The sequence below is a fragment of the Polyodon spathula genome, chromosome 7, assembly GCF_017654505.1.
Source record: "Polyodon spathula isolate WHYD16114869_AA chromosome 7, ASM1765450v1, whole genome shotgun sequence".
In the NCBI taxonomy this organism is placed as follows: Eukaryota; Metazoa; Chordata; class Actinopteri; order Acipenseriformes; family Polyodontidae; genus Polyodon; species Polyodon spathula.
In genome coordinates this window covers 54,909,512-54,934,864 of record NC_054540.1, presented here as the reverse complement: position 1 = coordinate 54,934,864, position 25,353 = coordinate 54,909,512, and the positions used below count along the sequence as shown (strand labels likewise).

Here is a 25,353-nt window from a genome sequence, read left to right as displayed (position 1 = left end):
TGCCTTTGGGTGTGTTACTAATGACTCTTCTATAGAAATTAGTATACATTAAGAATTACACCCATTAACAATACTAGCACTTAAACAAAAACCAGATACTGCACTCAGGTCAAAAGTGCACCCTGAAGACGATATGCACACATAGGCACATTACAGTCATGACATCACGTCAACGCCTGCGTTTCAATCTGGATCTCGCTGGCTGACTTCCTGAATGTGTTAGTTTAGGTGCAACGACTGAAAATACACCTTGTTTTCATATCAGCCCTCCAAATACGAGGCAATCAATAAAGATATTGAATTACACTAAAATAAACCTCACATGACTTAGACTGGAGAAGTTAAATAGCTTTTAGGTGATGTCACCCTCACCCATCACAGGTTTTTTTTTTCTTTTTGCTAATCTGCCAACACATACCAGATATGCATTTCTTCTGAATTGTCTCTAATTAAGATAAATAAAATATTATACACACACACACACACACACACACACACACACACACACACACACGCACACACACACGCACACACACACACACACACACACACACACAAGTACGCATGCACACGCACACACGCATGCACGCACGCACACAGACATACACGCGCACACACACGCACACAGACACACATTCACACACGCACAGACACACACACGCACGCACACACACACACATACATATATATTATTCAGTGGTGGATAGTGGACAAAAAAAATGGGGAGGCACGTCTTCTTCTTCATTTATTTATTTGGTGTTACAGGGCAGTACTGTACAGGGTCACCAATGCAAGATTAACATTTAAATACAGTATAGTTTACAATAAGTACAAATAATACTACTGAAATACAATATGAGCTAGGATGCAACAAGTTAGGATTACGACAAGCTGTATCTACAATGACATATTAGCAGTGCAATAGTGCAAGGATAGCGCATCAGCTGAGGATCCAGTAACGTGGTGCTGAGGTCAGGCAAGTCCAATGCAACAGGGTAGATCAAGAGCTCTACAAGTGCAGTCTAAACAGATTTTACCCCAATTCAGCTGATAAATGCATTTGATCTCTAGCCAAGAGAGAAAAGCAAACAGCAGCCCATCATAGTTTATTCTAATATAATTAGCTGTTACACACTGCCAGCGTATGTTTAATAAGGCACTGTATACAACATTGATATTTTGATTTCAAGACCACGTCACTAACATACTTTGCATACAATATTTTCCAAACAAAGTTGTTAAGGCAGGAGAAAGGCAACAATTTAGCACATCCTTGATTTGCCAAACTAAAATAAATGACCAACAAAATAATGACATACCCTACAGGTGAAAAGAGAGTGACCAAACACTGCTGGGGAAGAGCTAAAATAATATAAATACGACTTCCAACAAACACTACCAGAGAAAAAAAAAAAAAAAACCAACAACTGGGTTTGTTCCCAGAGAAAGGAAGTGGTGTCATATTATGAAACTTTGAAAATATATCTCACGTTACTGACACTACCGTTGTCACAATGCAACAAGCATACGGGCTCACCCCCCTGGCTAGCACTGTCTACAGACCCCCCCCCCCCCTTCGCTCTCTTCCTCTGATCTGCAGGTTTGCTTTGTGAACAGTTCCTCAGTAAAACTCCACAGCTATCCAAAGCACATGCACTGAAAGCTGCCAGCATCTCTATTTGGGAATGACAATGCGAATCTGAGTTGCGCTGCAGCGAGGGTCAGGACATGCTGCTGCTCATTTTCACTGGCTTTGTTACTGAATGCTCCAGTGTTGTCCCTCCAGGTGCCTCCCCCTACCCTGGTCTACACATTGATGAGGAGTTCTGCTGCCGCCTAAAGGAAGGGACACGGATGAGAGCTCCTGAGTACGCCTCCTCTGAAATGTAAGCATTCTCTCAAAGAGACCTTTTAACAATGTGCCTTTAACTGAGGAACACTTTACTTTAATTAATAGTAATTACTTAGTAAATACATGTGTACTTACATACAACTACAATGTTAGTATGCAGAGTTACAACGTACTTTATGTGTAAATAGTAAAATGAATATACACAAATGAGATACTATGAGCTTTAGAAAAAATTAAGAATACAAGCAAAACCTACAGTAAAGCTTGCATTCCACCCATCTCATAGTGGTTGAATTCAGTAGACATTTATCGGATTTGAATAAGCAGAGAGCTTCCCACATTATTAAGTAATAAACATCATATTTCCCTGCTGGGGATTTCAAAGCAAATTCCAGTATTTCTCTTGCGTGTTTGTTTGAAAAGCAAACTGAAGCTTGTGATTGACAGAGAGTGGTCGGGATTTATTGCTCACTGACAGTAATGCGCTGGTAACCTTAACCTCCCTGGAAAGAACTTGGTACCTGACAACCAAGGCCTTGACAGAACTCTGGCAGACTGCAGGGCAAGCAGGACATTCAGATACTCCCTCCGTGGGTCGCGGGTTCGAACGTTCACGAGCTGGGTGCCAGTGAAAGCTATTGAAACAGAAGGCTTTCTCTTACAGTGTCAGACTGAAAAGGAACCATTTATATGTTACTGTTTTTTTGAGGAGACCCTAGCCCTCCACCGGACACAAGGTCTCTTGTCATGGTCACCTCTGCTACCGAGACGTCTGGTTTAAAGTTTTCATCGACTGGTAGTAATTATTTCTAGCAGCACATACTGTAGCATTCAGTACCCTCAGCAAATCCCAGCTTCCTACAAACTCAAGCTGAGGAAACACAAAACCACTTTGTGTACGGCACACCAGGGGGGGCTTGGGGTTTGATACAGCAAAGTTGCCTCAAACTAGATCTCCCGTTCTCCTGGAACCAGGTTTCAAGCCACTGTCCCTGAAAAAAGTGGCTGTGTTCCCTCAGCATTAGCATTTGCTCTAAACATGTCTATGAGTAATAAAGCATAAATATTTTGCAATTCAGATTTACAAAAGCTATTGTGTTTCTGTTCTACTCTTCCCTTAACCAATGACAATAGGCAGGATTTTAATAATGCACCTACAGGACTTCAAGGAGATGCGTCTTGACTGCTTTCGTTGCACTGTTATTTATATCAGAAACAGATGGCCCAACCAGGTGCTTTAATCCTTTCTCCATAAGAAACTGCTGCAAACGTTTCCTACAGAAACAGAAGCAACTGACAGCTGTTAACTAGCAGTCGCATAACAGGAAAGAAGTGGCTGGACGCTCACATTGTGAGCTGCCTTGTAGAGCAGTCAGGTGTCTTAGCTGTTTGTTGATTTGTAGGCAATCAAAAGCAAACCCATTGGTTGCTTCCTGACTGACAATATCAACAGGATTTCCTTCAACTGATCTCTGTCTTCTAAACCCAAGTAAATCCCCAAAGTCCAATCCACTGGCTTCCTCAGATTGCAAGAAAAGATGTGAATGTGCATTGTCTTAGCAATGAAACAGAACCAGCCAGGCTGCATGTTTATGTGCCCCTCTGTAATATATACCTGGAACTTGAATGATAGATACAGTTTTGTTAAAGAAGGTGAGGTTATGCTTCCTGTAGTTTAATGGCTTGTTCCTCTTGGTCCTCCAGCTATCAGACGATGTTAGACTGCTGGGAAGGGGAACCTACTGAAAGACCAAACTTCACAGAGCTGGTGGAGCGACTGGGAGACCTGTTACAGGCCAAAGTCCAGCAGGTATGAGGAACAGCAGGCAAAGATAAAGTAATACGTGCATCATGGTTCATTAGGGAGCGTTCACACATGGCATTTAGAACATAAGCAACGTTTGGGACTGAGAAAAAGTCATTGGACCCATCATGGCTTGCCCCTTGTTAGCATACCCTTCACCCCTACTGGGAGGTCCCTTTTAAAAGCACAGAATCTAGTCTTTTACAAACAGCAACCAGCTTTCTCAGGACCAAAACCAATTCACTTTTAGCTGGATTTTTGGAAAACACTAATGCCATTAACATAGCTCTTGTGGATCCATATCTGTTTTTTTAATCAAAGAACAACTACACTGTATCCACCTTTGCTATGTTTATTGCAAGATTTTATATCTTTCCTAAAACAGTTCTTTTTCCACTTGAGAATGAATTGCACTGGGATGTCAGTAAGGGGAATGCTACGGAGCCCCTGAGCTCCACTGGAAGAGGAAGATGGATCCAGCTGTATTCTTCCCTTGAAGAGACTGAAGAAAAGTAACCATGGCTGCATATGCAAGCCTGGCCATTATAATTCCAAGCCTCGTTCCCATCAGAATTTTTTTTTTTTCTGTTTGTTTCTACGATGTGAGTCCCACTTGTGCAAATAATAGTAAAGTACATGTTGGTAATGATAACTTCACTATAGGTTTTTCAGCTTAACTTTTTACATACTGAATCTCTTTTTTAGGAGTTTAGAGCCCAGTGTGAAACAATCAGGAAGGGCTATGTCTTTAAACCTCAAAGCCCCGGATAATTGGGATCATGACGAGCTTGAAATTGATCTTTGAATTGCCGTTGCTTTTTAAAAACTAACAAAAAGGAATTACAGCACAACAGTATAAATCCTGCTCTGAGAAGGGTGCAGAAAGCTTCCCAGCACTGTGGGAATTACAAGAGATTAGGGAGCTGATCCTGGCCAGCCTGTAATATCTGTTGTGTATTACTATTGTGACTCTATGCCGTTTGTATTTTATTTCTGCTCGTATTTATACTGCATATTTTATAGGTCTGTTGGAGAAGTTGCAAAGGCAAGGTCAGACTACACTTCCAGCAGAAACCGTCAGGCTTCACACAAAGCATCATATCCAGTGTGCAACACTTGTTCTCTCTCTGTCCAAGTGAGCTGAACTATACCAGTCACTCTGGAACAACGTAACAGGGCAGAGCTTACAAAGTGACATTTATTAAAAGCAGGTGCGCCAGACAGCCCTCAAGGGGTTATTACATATTCTACACCTACTAATTCACCTTATCCTTGCGTTGTGCAGGGCTAATAATTACACTGATAACATTTCAGGCACGTTACCAGGTTATTTTTTAGCCAACTTGCGACTGCTAGATTTCCAGTATCTTTACTCAAACACACCTCAAGAGCTTTGACACGTTTTATTTTGTTTGTTTAAAAATGTGCCTGGCGCGAGCAGTGGCTGCATCGTTACAGACACATTGCTCCAAGTCTGTGAGCACTTCAGATTAACACTTTGTCCTGGCTGTGTTTCCGACACTCCCTTATGGACTGGTTCCATGTGCGTTCTCCTTTGTTTTTTTCCTCCAGGATGGCAAGGATTACATTCCAATAAACACAATGCTGGCCGAGGGACAGGAGACCTCCAGCACCTCTACAGCAGAGGAGACCTCAAGCACATTTGTGAATCAGAGACACTCAGGGGGAACATGGTACTGCAAAGCTTTCAGTGCACAGAGTGAGACCATAGCCTGCAGCTTCCTAGCTAGACAGTTAAGGGACGGGACCTTTCAAATCTGTATAGAATTCATGTTTTCACCTTGGGCAGCACCTTCAAGTAGAAAAGTTGACTATGATGGTTAGTTTGTGAGCAAGGGAGTAAATTGGCTCTAGCAGAGTGTGAAGGAAAGGAGAACACTGTGTTTCGTGACACCAGTAACCACAGCCCCAAAATGGATATTGCCAGAAAGTGAATAAATGTCGGTCCAAACATATGTACCTGATATCCTGCCTATACCAGCTAAAATTATACCACTATTAAATGCACATCTTCAACCTAATTATGCAGGTTTTTTTTACATTGTTGTATATAGTCAGCAGTGATATTAATATGGTGCTCCCAGCGAAGCTACAAAAAAATCACTAAACCACTGTTTAATGAAGCACAATTGGCAGTCTAATTGAAAGTAACCTTGGTATTGCATTGTAGATTTAAGATAAACTCAAAGTTCGAGTTATATCTAAGATATATTTGATGAATAGGATTAGTGCACGTGTGTATTTCATTATTTTAATTTCTTTTTCCAATTTATTTTACAGGAACATAAAAATACGTCCCGTCAGTGTGAAGACCTTTGATAAGGTCCCTGTAGACAACAAAACAAACGGACCGCAGGAGGTATGTTAGCATGCAGGTGCCGGGTTGTGCATGAAGACCAGTTCACTGTACAGCATGACCAGGACCTCCAGCTATCCAGATTGGTTCCACATGTGAAGAACCTCAAGCTTGTCTTAGGAGGCCTACTGGAACAATAAATATACAGTCTCTCTCTCTCTCTCTCTCTCTCTCTCTCTCTCTCTCTCTCTCTCTCTCTCTCTCTCTCTCTCTCTCTATATATATATATATATGCATACACATACATTTATCTTAGTAAAAGAATACAGCATAGTGAAAGAATGTTAAAGCATAGTTAAGTAATATAAACTATGTTAAATGCATAGCATAACCGTGGGAAAGCGTGGGGAAACTACTGTGCAAATGCACTAAGGTGCAGACTGCACACCTGCACCTGTATGAACGCACACACAGTGACAGCAGGGTGCAAGGAGTCCTCTCTACTCACAGAGATCAGGGTCTCTTAACTATCGAAATGGTGGCGGATCTTGATAACGACAGCCTTAAACTCCTACCCCTGGTCCACCTAGTCTTGTTTGCACCGTACTGTTCAGTGTGCAGGGATGCAGCCAGTGATTGCACGCTGGTGACTCCCTGTCCGTGTCTGCTCTGTGCAGGAGGGCGAGTCGGACAGCGGGATGGTGCTGGCCTCTGAAGAGATGAAGAGTGTGAAGAGACTGGAAACGCGAGCCAAGCCGTTAAGCAGAATGCCTTTAGCGTGAGTACATATAACCAGAGTTTCACCGACGGCTTCAAGAACCACGGGAAGAGCTGTTGTTCGCCCGTTCTGGAAATGCAGATGTGCGGAGTTAAGCGTGGGTTTCACTCCTGCGTTTCCCACTCTTTCTCTTTAGCTTCCCCTCGGACAAAACTCGAATTGTAGAGACTTACAGGACAGATCCGTCCTTCTCTTGTATCGAGACGTTTCTTCTTTGTCCTGTGTGCTTTCGCCTTCAGAAGTGTTACAAAATACTACCCTGTGTTTTCATTTCAATTCATTCATTTTTTTTAATGCTTCTAGTCATTCAGCCCACTGGGACTGTGCTTTCACCATTCATCCTGTAAGTCTAGCAGAAAAGTAGCAGAACAGGGGTATAAAAATTGCATTTTGAATTGTACATTATTTGAGACTATGCTTTATTTATTATACGCAGTGTATTTATGAAGTAAGAGGATTTGAATGTATTGCATGCATTTTATTGCCACAGAAGGTCACTGGGAATCTGGTGTTGCATGAAGTGGGTTGGTAACGGTAAGTCTGTTGTCCCTAACAGATCTGTTTCAGTTATTTCTGTGAACACAATGACATGACTGGTGTGACCTCTGGGATCAATGCTTGTTCTGAAATGACTGGTTTACTGCTTCATTTATTTTTCTCCAAGGACATAGCCCTCATAATATGTGAACTTTATTGCAATTCACTAACCCTGCTATCCCTTATAGTTCCCCTTAGAAGTGCTCTTAATTTAGCTGAATTAAACCCCGCCTCAGACCAATAAAAGTCAAGCCGGGACGTGAAGTTGGTCTTTCTAGTGGAAATGTTGAATTAAATTGCATTAGCAGTTTAACAAGTGTCTGTGTTGATTCAGTAGTGATATATATATATATATATATATATATATATATATATATATATAATATATATATTATATATATATATATATCAAACATATAAAAATATTGAAAGAGAACTTCTATAAAAGCGTGTGTGTGTGCGTGTGTGTGTTATTGCTAGTTCTATTCCTCAAATTGCTACTTTTAGAAAACTCTGTTAAAAACAGGGCCCGGGTCATTCTGCACCTCTAGTTTAAATCAGGGCACACAAGCTAATAGAGATGTTTTTGCAAAGCTTGCTCCTCTGTGCACCTGCATGACACCAACTGACTCATCAGATGGAAATGAAGGCTTGCAGCATTGAACAGCTCAGCCTACTCGACACACATAATGGGGACTGCTGAAATATCTGTCTCATCAGGCTAGCAACGCTTGTTATGGAACAAAGATCATGACGCATGTTGCAAATGAGACAGGCATCTTCATTCCGATGTTTAAAATCCAACCTTCCTTCCTGAGCCCACGCATGCATCATTTATTGTCCGTGTTGCAGATTTATTCGATGCACGGTGCCAAAGTTCAAGGTCAAGTGAGGTTTGCTTTGAATAGCATCATTTTTAACAAGGTGTAACTTCAATGCTTAAGAATATATTTGCCTGCTGGTATTTGTAACATTCAGTTCCCTGCAGAAAGATCGCAACCCTTGTGTGTCTATAGCTGCACTTTTCCTCTTCGGATTGCATGGTGTTGCAGTTTTATTTTACTCCTCGGTTGTTATTTAGATGTAATGCACGAAAAAAAAAGTTTGATGTTAGGGAACAGAATGAAATTAATACTGTAAATCCTGAGAGATTGCTAGCACTTAAAATCAAAGCTGGCTACTCAGAGTATATGTATGAACTATGCTAGGCATCTCCACTATTCCCTAACCTGAAGGGCCATTCATCCATTGCTGCAAATTGGTAGTTCACACACACTACGCATTATTTATCCATATTATATCTCCAAGATCACTCGGATCATGGCGAAGGCAGTCTGAACTCAGTACTCTAGATGTGAATAGTGGTGTATCCATTTCATACAGGAATATTGCTACCCCACCAGGATACATTGACGTTCTTCTTGGTTTACCCTCTCAGAGACTGTGTGAAGGCATTCTGAGAAATGAAAACAGGACTCACAGAAATTTAACAGCAGTATGCTTGCTTTGCAGTTCTGTTACGTAAGCAAAGCCCGGAGATCAACACACTTCAAAGCTCTTCCATTTTATCTGACTTTGTCAGTTTTAAAAATAAAACCCAACACATCATAAGTATCATTTATTTTTCGAATATCATATGTTGGTCCTGTCCATCAAAAACAAAGATAGGAACTAGCATAATAAAAGCACACCACAGCGGGTCAACACACTGTGCAAAAAAAAAAAAAAAAAAAAAAAAAAAAACCTTCACTGAGTTAGCTGGATGGCATGTGGTATTTAAAGCTTGACAGCATAAGAGTTTAGAGCTGATGTTATGACAGCCTCATCTAGGCAATTTCTTTGGCTTAATCCGTGATTATCTGTATTTATTGAAATCCGAAACGTCACTTTTGATTGAGTGCGCTGTGAAGACAGGGTTAATCTCCTAGGTTATCCCTGGATACATTCATCATTCAGTTGACTCGAGAACACCCCATTACAAATATTACATATAACTTCAAACATCAGAGTCGTTTAGGTGATGGACAGCCGCTCTTGAGACACTTTGCAGCCCCGGGAACAGAACCCATTTGTAACCCTTACTAAGAGCCTGTGAGACTCTGTGTGGTCAAACAAGGTCCTAATAATGCTGCTGTCATCTCACACTCCAGTCACTTGGGGGGCCGCCAAGTTACACTGATACTTTAGGGTTCTTTTCCTTGAATCTCTTGACAACTTTAATACCCTCAAATTAAAAACACAAAACTGCAACAACAAGAAAAAAAATAATAAAAGAGACAAAAAATGTGGCCAACAAGAGTGAACAGCTCTTTGAAGGAATGTGAGATTACAACAGGGGAAAGGGAGGCCAGTGTCAGCATTTTCCACACAAGCAGATGCAGTTTAAGCAGAATGTGATGTTAAGCGTTCTAATAACAGCACACAAGTTTACAAAGGATTTTACAATGAAATGATACAATGGATTTTGTTTCGAAAATATCAGAAAATGAAATTCATTTTTCACTCCACTATTTGATCGAACACTATCGCAGAATATACATTAGCCCTGATTTTTTTTTTTGCAATACAGACGGCCAACAGAGTGCTTGGGTATACAGCCAGCAGAGTGTAGAGCACAAATCCAAGAGGCTGTGATGACAAGGTTATATAAACACCCTTTAAAACTCTCACCTCATGTCATAGGCCTGAACTCAGATGGGAAGAATAATATTACTGGCATTGCTTGAGACTTGCAGCTGCCCATGGACGTTTCCATGGGGAAAGCAATAAACTCTACAGTTCTGTAAAACAATCATTGCATGCGGGAGGCTGCATAGCCACTGCAGGGCTCTCCAAACACTGGCACCTAAGACCTGCAGACGCTGCAGAGCAATCTGGATGGTACTGCCGTTAGCCACATCATCCAACTTCAACTGGGCTCTCCAGTACTGTGCTTTGTACTCAGTAGAATAACACATCATTTGGAAGTTTTTGCAATCCAAAAAGGGTTTGGAATTCTAGTATTGATTGCTGTGCATTTGTGTTCCCTCTTGCAGAATGAAAGCAGTGAGCAAAAGTAAAGAATCAGTGTTGTCCGATGGGGAGAAGGAGACAAAGTACCTGCAGGAGCCCCTCGATTTCAGCCTGGAGCACTCCGTTCTCCTCCGCATGGACCCCAACCTGGAGTGCCACAGCCCCCCGCCAGACTACAACTATGTCGTCCGCTACTCTGCACCACCAGTGTAGTGCGGTGCCACCACACTCAGTGAAGTCTGTTTGTAATGTACGGCATTGCTTCTTACCTCAACAATGCAAATGTAACTTTGTGATTGGATCAAGCAGGCGGGCACATTTCTAGGCCACGCTTTACTAGAATTGGCAGTCTATAGGAATACGGGTCAGTAAAGGGCTGTTCTTGTAATTAAGCGTGGACTTGATCATGAACTCATTATTAGAGGAATCATAAGGAAACAATATTTGAGTTTATGTGTAACAAGTTTTTTTTTATTTTTTATTTGTTTGTCTGTTTTTTTAAATACCTTCCAAGTGCTGAAAACGAATTTCAAAGTCAGAAAACTTTCTCTTTTTATTTATAATGTATATGGGTATCAAACAAAAGCAGCTTTTCATTGGTCAGGATATTTCCATTTTCTTATGGTTCAAAATAAGTAGGCTGCTAATCTATCTAGAAATTCCTTTCTAGAAACCTTGGGTGCATTTTCTACTCAGGTTCGCAAGAAGCAGTAAGTTCACAAAAAAAAGAAGACGTGCATTTCTCAGGTAAACCTGTTTATTGTGAACAGTTCTTATGGTTATTCGCTTGCACTCCATGTGCATTAGGACAGTTTGGGACAGTTTCAGACTTTTCAACGCACAACCACAATGCATTCTGGTAAGTGTAGTCCTGCTGTGAAAGGTGCCTGAACGCACTGCAATGTGAGTTGAAAAGCCTGAAGTGTCCCAAACGTTCCTAGTGTACATGGAGTCATACGGTAACCCCAGGTGCGCCAATGTAAGCAAATACACGCACAAACACATAGTTGGTGTAAAAAGGATTCTGGGAAGTGTAGTTTATTGTAATTTATGCTAAAGGAAAAATAAACTACCACTTTCAGAAAGCTGTCAACAGAATAAATAATGAAACGAGGAGGTGTTTTTTTTTTTTCAGTTGCATGCTTTCTTTTTGTTTTGCTTAATATATACATTTAACTGGAATGTTTTTTAATTACATTGTGTCAATTTTATGAAGACTGCTAAAAGCACACCAAAACTAATGTCACTGACTGTTGGACTGTATCAGAAATACTTTACAGACAAAAAAAAAAAAAAAAGACAAAAATAATGTGTACGACCCTCTTCATTTCCCTGCCCTGTGATTGCATTCTTTCATTCACTGTACCTGCAACACACCCTTACATCAGCAAACATGCTAAGCTGTGGAGAGAACAAACACAACAGCCCTTAATTCAACACAGATACTGTGTATACTAATACAGGTCAGGAAGTTATTATGGATGTTTTGGTTTTTTTTTTTTGCTTTTTTATTGAATCATCTCCCCTGTTAGTGGGCCAAAGACTTTATCAAAAACACCAAGGTCATTCCCTTCCTGAAATACTGCAGCTGAGCAATTGTAAAGCAAAAAGACAACGGTCTCAAAGCTGCGTGTCAGTCCGAATGCAGTGCCTTCTTTTGACAAAATAAAAAGCCAATCAGAATATGTCACCAGCTTTTCATAATGCATGGTTTGCCCGGGAGAGTAACCTGGGCACCAGGAATGTTAGACAATGGCATTTTGTTCTAAAAATAGCCAAAGCTAATTCTTTACACAAGGAGAACAAAGATCGTCTTCGTGATACAGGAAAAAAAAGCAACCCACTCCATTTGTCAGGAAATGAATGTTCTAGTTCAGAACAGAAAAAAAACCCACAAACAGCCAATTTGTACATGATAAGGGTCATTAAGACCAATATCATTTCCAATTGTGTTTGCAATTCACTTTACCCTGTTGCCTTAAATATGATTCTAAATTCTAAATCCATTCTAAATTAATACCATTCCAAATTCTAAATGGGGTTTGTTAACCCTACAGTACCCTCTAAGTACTGCACTAAAAGTCGTGTTTCTTGCCTGTATGAAAAAAAACAAATGGCAATACAGAGTCTGTATCAGCAAGGTTTGAATGCAGCAATGCAGAATGCAGCTGTACTGCTGTGACACCTGTATGTTGCCTATTAAAATACTAACACGTTCAATATTTCTCATGGGGAATATATATATATATATATATATATATATATATATATATATACATTTTATAATGTATATGCTGTTGTACACAATATTCTGTAGGAACCATACAGTAATTGTTTATTGTTTACAAGAATGTTTATAATTAAAGTGCCTCTGTCGCATTGTTATGTTCTAAAGATGTTACTAATGCTTGCAGGACAGGCTAGAGTTTGTATATACTGCATCACATACAGTTAGCTTTCTGGTATGTTAGCCTGGGTTTTATTAAAGGGCTGGTCATTAATATGGTATGAACAGCAGTAAAGGGACTTTAACATGACTGTTTTAAGGAAAATGACATGCTTCAACTGTTGAACGATTTCTGACTTTCAGCTTCACCACCGCGAGTGGCAAACTTGTTAAAATATATATTTTTTATAGTCATGCCAGTTATGAAAGCTCTACTCCTAACCTGTTATGCACAACAAGCCTCTGTATTTAATATTCATTCTTGTTTTTCCACTTGACATTATTCTCAATTCAGAAAATCAAGCTAAATAAAGGTGGCCAGCCCTGTCAATGGTAACCTCTAGTCGTCAGGCAGCAGTGCCCTCATTCAGGGTGAAGCAGTGTACTGCCATGTGTTGTTGTGTGAATTCAAGTGGAAGGCTAAAGGCCTTTTTGTATGATAATGTAAGCACTGATGTCGTCTGTCTTTCATATGTACTCCAAAAGTATATTTGTATTAACCTCCCAAAAAAAAAAAAAAAACACAAAATAAAGATTTCTATATTTATACATTAAAATGTTGTTGCTGTTTTTCCAGATTGCACGCATTACGTCTTCTTTTTCATCGATGCAACTGCAAGTTACGGTAATAATAATTCACTCCCCATGTTAATAAACCGGGAAACAAACGACTTGACAGCGTGTTTAAATGTGAAGTGCATTACTGAACAAACCTAGAACCAAACAACTCAGTCAGCAGGTGTTTTCAAAGAGCTCCTCCCAGAGTAAGTGCTGGCCCCTCCCTCAGTTCAGTTTTTGGCTGCTATTGAGGCCCTCTGATGTGTCTTATTTAAGAGTGGAGATCCCAAGGGCCCATGCACTGTGTTTACTTTGCCTGGGCCCCAGACATTTGCACCTTGCAACACGCTTCCTGCATGGCGCAGTGTCGACAGACTGGCTGTCACTGTAAACTAGGGTATCCTTTGAAACAATGCACAGGAAATACTTTGAATCCTACGTATCACATCCCGAGGGGTCATTGACTCTTAGACTCATCGCCAGCAATGGGGTCAATTCCAAATCCAATTACAGCAGAATTATTTGAAATTATTTGAAAACTTTTACACACTGCAGACCCACCATGGGACAACGCAGCTCTGGGCAGCTTACAGGTGAGACCACAGGCTCCCGGTCAAACTACAGGGGTTGCTGGTGCGTAGTGAGCTGAGGACACCCTGGCTGACCTAACCCCCCCGTTATCTCCATGCACCCTCGCTGCCCCCTGAAGTCACCGCCTCATTATAAGAAAGTGGTATGAATGATCTCTGTCACAGCTTGTCACATACCGGCGCAGCTTTGGTAAAACAGTACGTGTTTCGTAAGAAAATGTAGGATCTTCTTGTACTGCAGATTCCACCATCGCCAGTTTACACAAAGCAGAGCGTGCTTTTCGTTTTACAGGTAACCCTGCCTAGACACACCTACAGCATGAGAGTTACTTAATCATGCAGCAAATTAGCAACCCATCTTTGGAATATAAAGAGACAGTTTGTATCTCAAATGACATTTAGCCCCAAGGCATTGCGTGTTAATTACAACAGATTATACAATTTCTTTGACAGCATCTTTCTGCAACAAGCAGACATGTACGCTTTCAAATAAAGGACTCTAACTGTTCACGATAAATACATCTGAAATCATTATTATATAAGTAGATTCTCTCTCACATGCGGAAGGCTGTTCAGTCCAGGCACAAAATCTCAAATGAAGCTCTAAGCCAGATAAAGGGAGATTTGGAGAAAAATGACAATAACTCAACATGCTTGCTCATGTACTTGCACAGTGTCAGTGCTTACCCTTCTTGTGTATCATAGGTTCCCATAGCAACACACTAAGATTCTCATCTGTCACTTTGGTCTTTGACAAGCAGCCACTGTTCCAAAAATAGTGGAACCACTAACAAAACACAAGCAAGAAAAAACACGAGACAGCACTTGAGAGCTGACTGCGTTACAGGACTTGTACAGTATGGACTGCCAGTAAACCAGGACTTGTTGGCACTCGAAGTGCTCTCTGAACAAACTTGGTAAAAAGTGTTAAAATGTGTCACGCAGAGTCAGCATATAGTGCATTTAGAAATAACAAAATGAGACAGTCAGCAAGGCATGTGTTCTGCAGAATGTGTTCTTTCAAAAGTGTGTTATACCACATGGTGTGATATGATCTTTAAAACACATTAACTAACTTGAATGCTGTACGGTATAAGCCGTTCTCCGCTCACAAGCGTTTGTTCTGATGTCTTTAGAGAAGACGTGTTTTGAGGACAGTTGACTGCATTGAATTTTCTAGATTATGGATACATCCCATAGACACAGTTTCCAAAGAGACAGGGTGCAACTACTTCCCTTCCTCTCCTTTCAAAATCCGCTCAGCTCTATCGAAGTGCATCAAACTGATGAAACTGAAGCACCGGCTGATGTAATTAAAGCATACGTTTGTTCCTTCAACAATTGTACTTGATTTAAATTCCCACTTCCCCATGACCTTCCCAAGACAAACAAGCCTCGGGGGGGGGGGGGGGCAGGCTGCGACAATCACTTGAGCAGGGGTCGGCTTGGAGAATTGTCTGAAAACTTGCCAGAATGTTTTTTTTTTTTTTTTTGTTTAAATGCAAGGATAAATTAATGACAGTGGCCGTATTATTTCAGCGGTCCACGCCAAGCAAGAACGTGCAGCCTGGCCTTCTTCACACAATGGGCCGGACGTACATTAGCGGGCTGTGTCTGGGCTTTGATTGCTCCTACGGTACCTCGCAATTAAACAATGGGCAGGATGTCGCCCCAAATGGAAAGGTGAATCAGTGCTTTGGGTCCAGTGCAGTTGTCTTTTTTCCTTTTCTTTTTGTTTTCATAAAAAGGAAAAAATAGGAAGTTCACAAATCTGGGTCTATTTGGTAGCAGCCAAGAGGATATAAGTGGCTAAGGCTTCATCAATCTAATCTTTTTACGTGACCCAACACTGATATCCCATTTTCCTGTTGAAACGTTTATTCCAGTATCCATTGGTACAGTTTTAGCACGAAGAAGCCCTGAGCGCTTTAAAACATTTCCTCAGTTGAGTTTTCAGGGGTATCTCTCTCATATCTCATTTTGCCTCAGTGGCAATGTTAGACAGTCGGATTACTGAAACATATACAGTGTTTTGAATTCCTTCAAAAAAGGAGGATCTGGGGGAGTCTGTAGCATGGTATCACACTTCTTAACTAACTGGTTCTGTCATCATGACACAGCCTGAGGACCACATGCTGCCCTGGGGACCCAAGAACTGCCCCTGCTATATACAGGTAAACTGTACCACTAAACCTAGCCTACAAAACTCAACTATTACATTGTGTCTCAAACTATTTTTTAGGGAGCCCCACTGCATTACAAACTTGTGTAAAACTAGGCATGTGAAAGAAAGAGGGGGCCATTCAATTCTTAAAAAACCCAACAGGAAGCTTTATAATGTGTACTCAATGTATTTTTTATAAAATGAGTGAAATGTAACCCACTGGCATCCATTGACTGGGTTTGGACCTGACCCAGATCACTTTCACAGTGTTTTACGTATGCCCGCCTCTATATAATTGTGCAATCACAGAGACGTGCGGATCAGTGAAGATCCTGTGAACCCACACAACCCTCCCGGGGAACAACACTTTGCTTATTATTATTATTATTATTATTATTATTATTACAACCTGAGGAAGTGAAGTCTGAAAATAGCAAGTAAAGAACAAGCAGAACTCAATAAAATTCCACCAATAAGCCAGAGAATGTCATACAGCCTGTACTTGGTGATGGGACTCACCGCAAACATATGTTTGTGTTTATAAATAGCTGGGCGGCATTAGGCTTGATAAAGACAGCATGGTGCCTGAATATTTTCCCATGCAAAGCGAATGTTTATATCATGTTTTTTTGTTCTCATTCCAGGAAGTCTTGTTGGGACAGAGGAATGTTTTGTATGTAGTTTTATAGAGTTCTGTAGCATCTGTACTGCTCAGTAGCTCAGTTTGAAGGGTTAAATCCCATTGCAATACAACACATGTGATAATAATAATAATAATAATAATAATAATAATAATAATACCAGTATATCTTTTATATAGAAAAGAAAACAACGAAGAAATGACAGGCCTGCCCGCCAGTAAAATCATTTTTTAAATAAATAGATGGATGGATTTTGTTTTGTCCGGTCTATGTTAATGATCTGAACAACAGCAGATATCAGTCCTTTAATCCAGCTTGTGTTTACCCAAAGGCTGGTTATTAATGTTGCTAAACAGATTCATAACACAATTAAATGCGGTTCATGAGAAACCAGGCTTAGAAACGCAGCAGTTTATAGCTAACAAGAGCCCATAAGATTTCTCAGCAAAGCACATCTCTTCCTTTTGTCTGTCCATAACCAATCAGCTGTTTCCCCTGTTGACTGACATGCTTTCAGCCAGTAAAATGCTTTGACTCAGAAGACACTGCTAAGGTAAAATGGCCCAGGGAGTACAACAGCAAATAGATAACCCAAGAAATGGGCACAGAAACTTAGGGCATAGTTTCCTGTACCCTAAAGTAGTGCCAGATGTTTTCAAATTAGTTTACGTGTGTTCCTTTGAAAACATCACTTTTTGAGACATATGTAGTTAATAAAGTTGCAAAATATCTGAGATGAATCAGATTATTGTGTTAGCTACAATTACTTTAAAATAATCCACAGTGACCGAGATGCAAAAGAAAATATTGCAGGATACATTTTGGTCATTGCTGGGCATTTGCTTTGGTTTGGTTTTGTCAGGTTATGTCAATCATGTGCTTGAGATTCCATGTTCCTCCGTACAGTTCCATTAGGAACAACATGCAAAAAAGTGTTGGCAAACACTGCAGTGGTAAAAAATTGTTAACATGTTATTTATACACTGGGTAATATATTAGAACCGTTCCATATATTTGTTGCTTTTAAACAGTACACTTTATCCAAAATTGGAAAATGAGTTTCATATGTTATATTATGCTGACTTATCTACGGGCACAGAGTTCAAGATCGGTCAAGTAAAATATCTTGCAGCATTTACAGCGTGCTTTCACTAAACCTGAATCAGTCCACAGTTGTACAGTAATTAACGACTAGCTTGCCAGTAGAGGCCATTGATATGCCATGTAGAGTATGCGTGTGTGTGGGGGAAGGATATTAAATCAGAATGCCAAACTTCAAGGACACTGTAATTAAAATCACTGAGAGCCAGTGGAAGCAACTTTGGCAGCAAGATTTTTTCACAACTCTGTTTCCACATGGTGTCCCATTCCATCATCTCTGACAACTATCAAAAGAGAGGCCCTAAACTGCTTGCTTATCATTAGGAACTAGGCTGCAGGGTGAAAAGGACACCATTCGCCTTTCCAGCATTATAGCAACGCTATGGACAAGAATCCACCCCTGCTATTGAGTCCTTAACTCCCAACCAAGAGCTCTTGTGTACAGAAGACAACTGCTGTGGATCACTCCTAAACAAATATCTCCTGGCTGCTTTTCATTCGCTGTCTGCTCTTCCATAAGGGCTGACTTGAGGAATGCATCACCCTGTAGCATCAGCTCAGCACTTTGTAAAAAAGTAGCTTGGTAAAGAGCAATGCACCAAACTAATCCAGCTGTGGATCAGTCTCTGGTGGGCAGTCCACATTCCAGAAGCACTACGCTCCACCCGGACTAGAGCGGGCGCTTCATTTGCAAGAATGTTGTCTAGTTGTTGGTATCAAGGCAGATCTCTCAAGCAGGACATACCATTACAGCAAATCAATTGAAATGTCTGACACAATGGCACTGAAGGTTTTAAGCATAGCATTAAAAAACACTTCAAATATGAATCTTAAACGAGACTTTGCACAAACTGTGTACAAAGCAATTCATACATTGTTTCCCGTTGTACATTTCCGTGCAGAACCCACCCCCCCCGGTTTGGAAACAATGCAATGCTTGCAAGCAAGATCTTAAGATCTTCATTAAAAAAAAACACAACACTTATCCTTGCACCCACAAACATCCCTTCCTGTTATCCCGAGAACAAAACAAAAAAAAAAAACAACAAGAATACTTTTTGAACCTGGTTCAAACTTCCAGCATCCTGTTTTAAGTTTAGAAGCATGCGAAGAAGTTGTTTCCTTCAACGACATAAAAGGACATTTCCAGGGCCCTGTAAAACATACTAAGACACTTGCTTATATTAAATCATACCCCCCCCCCCCCACTGTCGTGAGGAGCACACAGTGTTACTGTAGCTCTTTTTATTACTGTATGTAAATAACACTTTCTTGATATTACAGAACTCTGTGGCTCGGTGGTCAAAATACTTATGTCGCTCTGAAACATCTAGCATAGCACTTTATAAGTTATTGTCTATAGAGAAATGTTTTTTCCCAATTGCACTAGACAGGAATGTCTCATCTGAAGGTCTGCATCTGCTGCAGCACAGCGCCCCCTAACACCAGGCTGGAGAACTGCTGGAGTTCTAGCTCAAAGGGAAGAGTGCCCCCTAATGGTCAACCAACACCATAACACTACCTGGTAGCCAAATCTAAGTAAAAACTCCTATTACATAGCACGTTCCCCAATTCCAGGTTTTACAACATGCCTGATTAGTCATGCTCAGGTGCTTTATTAAAACTCTTGCGTGAAACCAGGCATGCATCAAACTGCTATGCAGTGGGGGTCTTACTTCCAAAGCAGCAGCCCCAACCTTGCAAGAGATCAGGCTGCATGACGTGAAGAAAGCAAGCCATCAGTGGAACAGCTGGAGCTCTCTAGAGTCTGTGCTGTTAAGGTGTTTCAATATACAAATGTACAGTCAACCTCTGTTTATAATTAATACCACACTGACATGGCTCAATGGAAGCCGATCCTGACTGCAACCCTGTGGTTATTATCAAATGCATATCCCATCCCATTTCTCACATGCACAACTGATTAACACAAAAATAAAAACCCGTTGGGCAATAAAAGCCTGACAGAGGGTTTGCAAGCGAGTTCGTGTGAAGTAGTTAAACGTTCTCAATATAATGAAGTGAAGCACAGCACTACCCTTACAAATGTTTCAAGCTGCTTTTTAAAACTATTGCTGTCCATTTACTGTGTAATAGACTGCGTATTGAGGATGTATTTTGTATTAATGCATGTTTTTTGTTTTTTGTTGTTCTATTATATGCCACCTTCTTGACCGAGTCTCCCTTGGAAAAAGAGATTTTAATCCTAGTGGGATTTTCCTGGATCAATAAAGGTTAAATAAAAATGTATGAAATGAATCAAATTCCACAGCTGAACAAGCATATTACTTGCTCGACGCGTGCTGTGTGTCTTAATCGTTATTTTGCCTTCCTGGTGAAGTCAACTCTCCTTACCGTTCCCATATTAGCTCAGTCTCTTTCAAGTGGTGTTATGGGTTTGGCAGTATATACCAAATAAATAAAACGTATTTTATTACAATAACAAAAAAGAAATGAATGAATGAGTAAGTAATAAACAAACTGCAGCTGCGGCACTTCTGAAACAATGTTCTGAAAGTCATTGTGTTTGCGTAGGTGAACAGTGCCCTCTAGTGGGGGTTTCACACCTAATCTCAAACCAATAGACTTGTTTTTTTAACCAAATATGTTGCTAGGTTACACGAAGTAAATGGCACGGCGCTCCTGAAAAGCTACTCCCTAATGTTACACATTGCCATCTCACACACCTCAAAGTGGTTTCTTATTGTATGCCCCAAGATTATTTGTTTGTGTTTTTTTTGTTTTTTTTTTTATAGTTGGAAGATTTAAAAAGCAGGCTGAACAAAAACTAGCCAAGACCATTTGAGAATATTTAAATAAGCGGTGAGAGGTGTATCGAACACAAAATCAATAACAAACTTTACACAATTCACTTCAACTTTGTGTAGTTTTGTAGCGCTTCCATTTGTATCTGTACAGTTTATTTATGTGTTTATTTTCACACAAGTTGTGTAGGTTTTAGAATATTAACTAGAAATGTGAGTTTGTGTATCCAAAACAAAGCACGGCCATCGTCATAAACTAAGGGAAAGCATGTCACATCACATCAGATAGAGCAGTTTGTAAACATGAAGGATAATGGAAATATGTGAAAGACTAGGCGGTACTATATGGAACTAATCAAAGAACGCAGCTGTGCACCAAACAACAACGCAACAACTCAAAACATTCACTGTGAAGCCTGTATCCCCAGGCGTTAGGTCTTCACCTCTAGTCTAGATAGAAAGCAAAAACGTTAAAGACCCCGACTGTAAGTCCGAGGGTGCCGTTAGATTTTGCCCGAGGAGTTTTCATGACGCTAAATGCATGACGTTGCAAGCGGTTTCTATATCTTTGCTTGTATACCCGATGGATGTTAGGGTTATCATTTGTAGATGCACCGGTGGCGGAGCTGCAAATTCAAACAAGCTCCCTCACATGACCTCCAGGCAGCGCTTTACAGCTATCGCCAATATATTATTTAACAATTACGTTTTCGTTGTGGGCGTTTGAAATCACCGTACAATTAGACCCAAGTAGTGTTGCTTTAACACACAACAAAAATAAAAAATAAAAAAACCCTTTAAATTCAATGGTTAGGTGTTCCAACATGCATCTCCAGGAAGTGTCTCATCAAATCGACAGGTAACGTTTCTAGGTTTGAAGGAGGCCCATGTATGTTCCACCTATGCCACCAGGGGGCAGTCGTACCCCATCCATAACATTTGTCAATTCTTTTCATTGACTACTATTGATTAATGTGAGTTGCAGTAAATCAAGGACAGCCTTGTACTTGACTTGATTCATGAACCTTTCACCAAGACAAATCTGTCCGATTCCAGCCTTGCTGAAGCACCCCCAGATGAGTCCAATTTTCAGCTTTGCCCAACACCTGGTCGTCTAATGGTTAGATGGAGACCTGGAGAGGCCTACAAGCCACAGTGTCTCGCACCCACTGTGAAATGCGGTGGAGGATTGGTGATGATCTGGGGGTGCTTCAGCAGGGCTGGAATCAGGCAGCTTTGGCATGAATCAAGCCAAGTACAAGGTTGTCCTGGAAGAAAACTTGCTTCCTTCTGCTCTGACAATGTTCCCCAACTCTGAGGATTGGTTTTTCCAGCAGGACAATGCTCCATGCCACACAGCCAGGTTAATTAAGGTCCACCAGATCAAGACCCTGTCATGGCCAGCTCAATCTCCAGACCTGAACCCCATTGAAAACCTCTGGATTGTGATCAAGTGGAAGATGGATGGTCACAAGTCATCAAACAAAGCCGAGCTGCTTGAATTTTTGCGCCAGGAGTGGCATAAAGTCACCCAACATCAATGTGAAAGACTGGTGGAGAGCATGCCAAGACGCATGAAAGCTGTAATTGAAAATCAGGGTTATTCCACCAAATATTGATTTCTGAACTCTTCCTAGGTTAAAACATTGGTATTGTGTTGTTTAAAAATGAATCTGAACTTATTTTCTTTGCATTATTTGAGGTCTGACAACACTGCATCTTTTTTGTTATTTTGACCAGTTGTCATTTTCTGTAAATAAATGCTCTAAATAACAATATTTTTATTTGGAATTTGGGAGAAATGTTGTCAGTAGTTTATAGAATAAAACAAAAATGTTCATTTTACCCCCCCCCCCCCCCCCCCCACACACACACACACACACTCACACACTTGTATTCCTATACTTGTGGGGACTTCTCATTGACTCTCATTATATTTTTATTTACTATTCCTAACTTCACTCAGACAAAACTCCACACAGAGTGAAAGTCGACAACAAACTAAATATTTTGGCACTTTTAGTTTTTTTTTTTTTTTTTTTTTTAAGGCATATTTAGTTCTTAAAAGGTGTTTTACAGAGCGGGGACGTCCCCACAGCGTCCTTTTTCCAGGAGTTACTGTCTTTGTGGGGACATTTTCTTAAATTATGTCCACACGTTGATAATAATACCTGCCCACACGCACACAGTATATAGGATATGTGTTGTAGCTGGTAATTTGTGGAGCAGTAAAATGAAATCCTTATTAAGTGGAAAAGGGGGTTCATTTTATCAACTGCTAGACAGAATTGACTCTCTTGCTGGTCAAGAACATATCACTTCTTGCAGTAGCATTGCGGTCCTTTGTGATAATTTACGACTTCAGTGTGTGGGTGTTTTGCAATGCCGGCACACGAGGTCAGGTAATGGCTGTCTTGGTGGGGTGATGATGGTTATGGTGGTTTGAGAAAGGCTTGACTTGTAATTATTATTATACGCTTAACGTTTTAAATGCAGATTGCTTTTGTAGGCCAGTGCTAGTTTCAAGTTGTTTTGCTTTTTAACACACAACGCGATACCGCTGGTCCACAACCCTCGTGGAGTGTAATGTTCGTGCGTGACTGTCACGTGCACGTGTCACAGTGTAAATGTTTATATTCGATTATGTGATGACGAACAACACTACGTATACACTACAAAAAAAGAGTTACCGCATCCACCTGCGCTTGCCCAAAGTCAAACTGCATTTGGAATACAAGTAAAAAGCGTTACAGAAAACAAGCGCAGCTTTATACAAAGAAGAAGAAGAAGAAGAAGTGGATGTAAATCTTTTTTATATAAACAACAATATATTTTAAAGTATTTTCCGTAACAAAACTTTATATATTTATATATTGTCTATGTATGGTTATAATTATAATAATATTTTCTACTTGATCCACAGGTTTAATCGAGGCGGATAATTCGTTTGATAGGGTGTATATTGTGCTTGACATTCATAAATATTATGAAACGCTTCCATGTTCTCGTTAAATAATAAGGCTCTTCAGCATCCCCCGAATGACAGTATTCTAACAAGAACCCAGGCAGCTTGGTCGTTGAGTCCAAAGGCCCACTGCAGTGTCCTCGTGTTTTCCAGCTTTATACTGTCACGCATCGATATGGTTTTATATGTGAAATTCCAATAACTTTGCTTAGCCTCTTGCATTTAAGGCGTGGTGTAAGTAGGAGCTTATACTGTAACGCATTACCTGAGTTTTTGCCTTTTGATCATAACATCAGTTGCACAACACCTACAGGGCAATGATTTAAACCTTGCAAAAACGTATCAGAATTCTCTTAGTAACTATATAATGCAAACGCAAAAAACATGCATTATTTTGTGGTTTACTTATCCTCGTTAATAAAGACACAAGAGCACGAGCTATTGTTTGGGTTCGAAATTAAAATGCAGTTACTGTTTTAACTTCTGCCAAGTACAAATTGCTCCATTCCATTGCGTCATGACTTGAAACGGCTCAGGTAAACCTGCAGGTTCCGCCGGAATTAGCTACAGAGTGTGAGTTTGAAGTGTCGGGGTGTGAACTGCGCAGAATGTGAAAACTTTCGCCTTGCAACAGGGAAAAGGCTCATTATACTTTGCACGTCTTTTGCAGAAATATTTTTTAGCAAATAGCTGCCTGCTGCCCGGAGCACACCGAGGCTTGAGAAAGTGTCCAGCTGTCACCTTCCCGCATTAACAGGTTTTATGTACTCGAGGCTCCTCCGAACAATGCAATTGTGTTAAATGTTAAACAAAAGCAAAGGGGGTTGTGGGATTAGCACAGGGTAACTAAGAGTACTATAAATTACTCAACGCCCTTATAAATAAAATTAGTAATCTCTCAAATTAAATCTTATTTGCAGATTCGTTTATATGATAATAAAAAGTATGTAAATGGTCATCAATTATTAGAATGCATATAATCTGATGCCAAAATAAACATTAATTTAAACCAATATATAAATAATCATTTGCAATAATTGAGAGAAAAAATCAATGAAATCCATACATTCTGAAACAGAGGCTCATAAACTATAAACGAAACCAACAAGACACGCTGAACCACGTGTCCTGGGGATTAACTACATGTTATGTAACGGATTGCAAACTAATTTTGAATTTTTACTTGAATTGTTTCGACTATACTTTAGACTCGCACAATTTACCAAAAAACACATTTTGTTAAGTATATAAGAGTTAAGTATATAAATCCTAAAATGTGTCTCTAATCTGTTGCGTAAATTTTATGCTCAATTCTTGAATTTTATTAATGCATAACCAAACCGTTTGTCTGCCTGACTGTGTGTGCGTGTGCGTGCGTATGTGTGTGTGTGTGTGTGTGTGTGTGTGTGTGTGTGTGTGTGTGTGTGTGTGTGTGTGTGTGTGTGTGTGTGTGTGTGTTTATAGATACATATTCTATGTGGCTTTGATTTAGTCTCTGCATTTACATATTATTGATGGATCAATATTACAAATAATCTTCATAAATGATATTTCATTTTTCTTTTCAACTGCTTCACTTATAGTCTAAGTAACAGCTGCTAGTTATTTGTGCACAGATCTGTAAGGGGGGTGTGACTGCATAAATAAATTGAAAAAACGGAGCTTCCTGACTATAACAGTAAGCTGGAGTTGGTAGGGCTGTCGTGTCTTCTTTGGAATGCAAATCTCTCGGGGCTGGGGACTGATCTGACGTCAGGAAGCTCTTGGTATACCGTTTCCACCAGCACCTTGTAAACAGTTGTTAATCGCGTGTGATTGAAGCA

The 25,353-nt window shown here is 40.2% G+C and overlaps 1 protein-coding gene across 1 annotated transcript in view; it reads left to right on the top strand.

Moving 5' to 3' along the window:
* Positions 1-12,125, top strand: part of LOC121318845 (vascular endothelial growth factor receptor kdr-like) — a 54,154-nt gene extending 42,029 nt beyond the window's left edge. The window contains exons 26-31 of the mRNA XM_041255953.1: positions 1,787-1,886; positions 3,557-3,662; positions 5,229-5,350; positions 5,958-6,036; positions 6,651-6,751; positions 10,324-12,125. Coding sequence (XP_041111887.1) covers positions 1,787-1,886; positions 3,557-3,662; positions 5,229-5,350; positions 5,958-6,036; positions 6,651-6,751; positions 10,324-10,513 — 698 coding nt within the window. The 3' untranslated portion in view covers positions 10,514-12,125. The remainder of the gene's footprint in view (positions 1-1,786; positions 1,887-3,556; positions 3,663-5,228; positions 5,351-5,957; positions 6,037-6,650; positions 6,752-10,323) is intronic.
* The last annotated feature ends 13,228 nt before the right edge of the window (positions 12,126-25,353 follow it).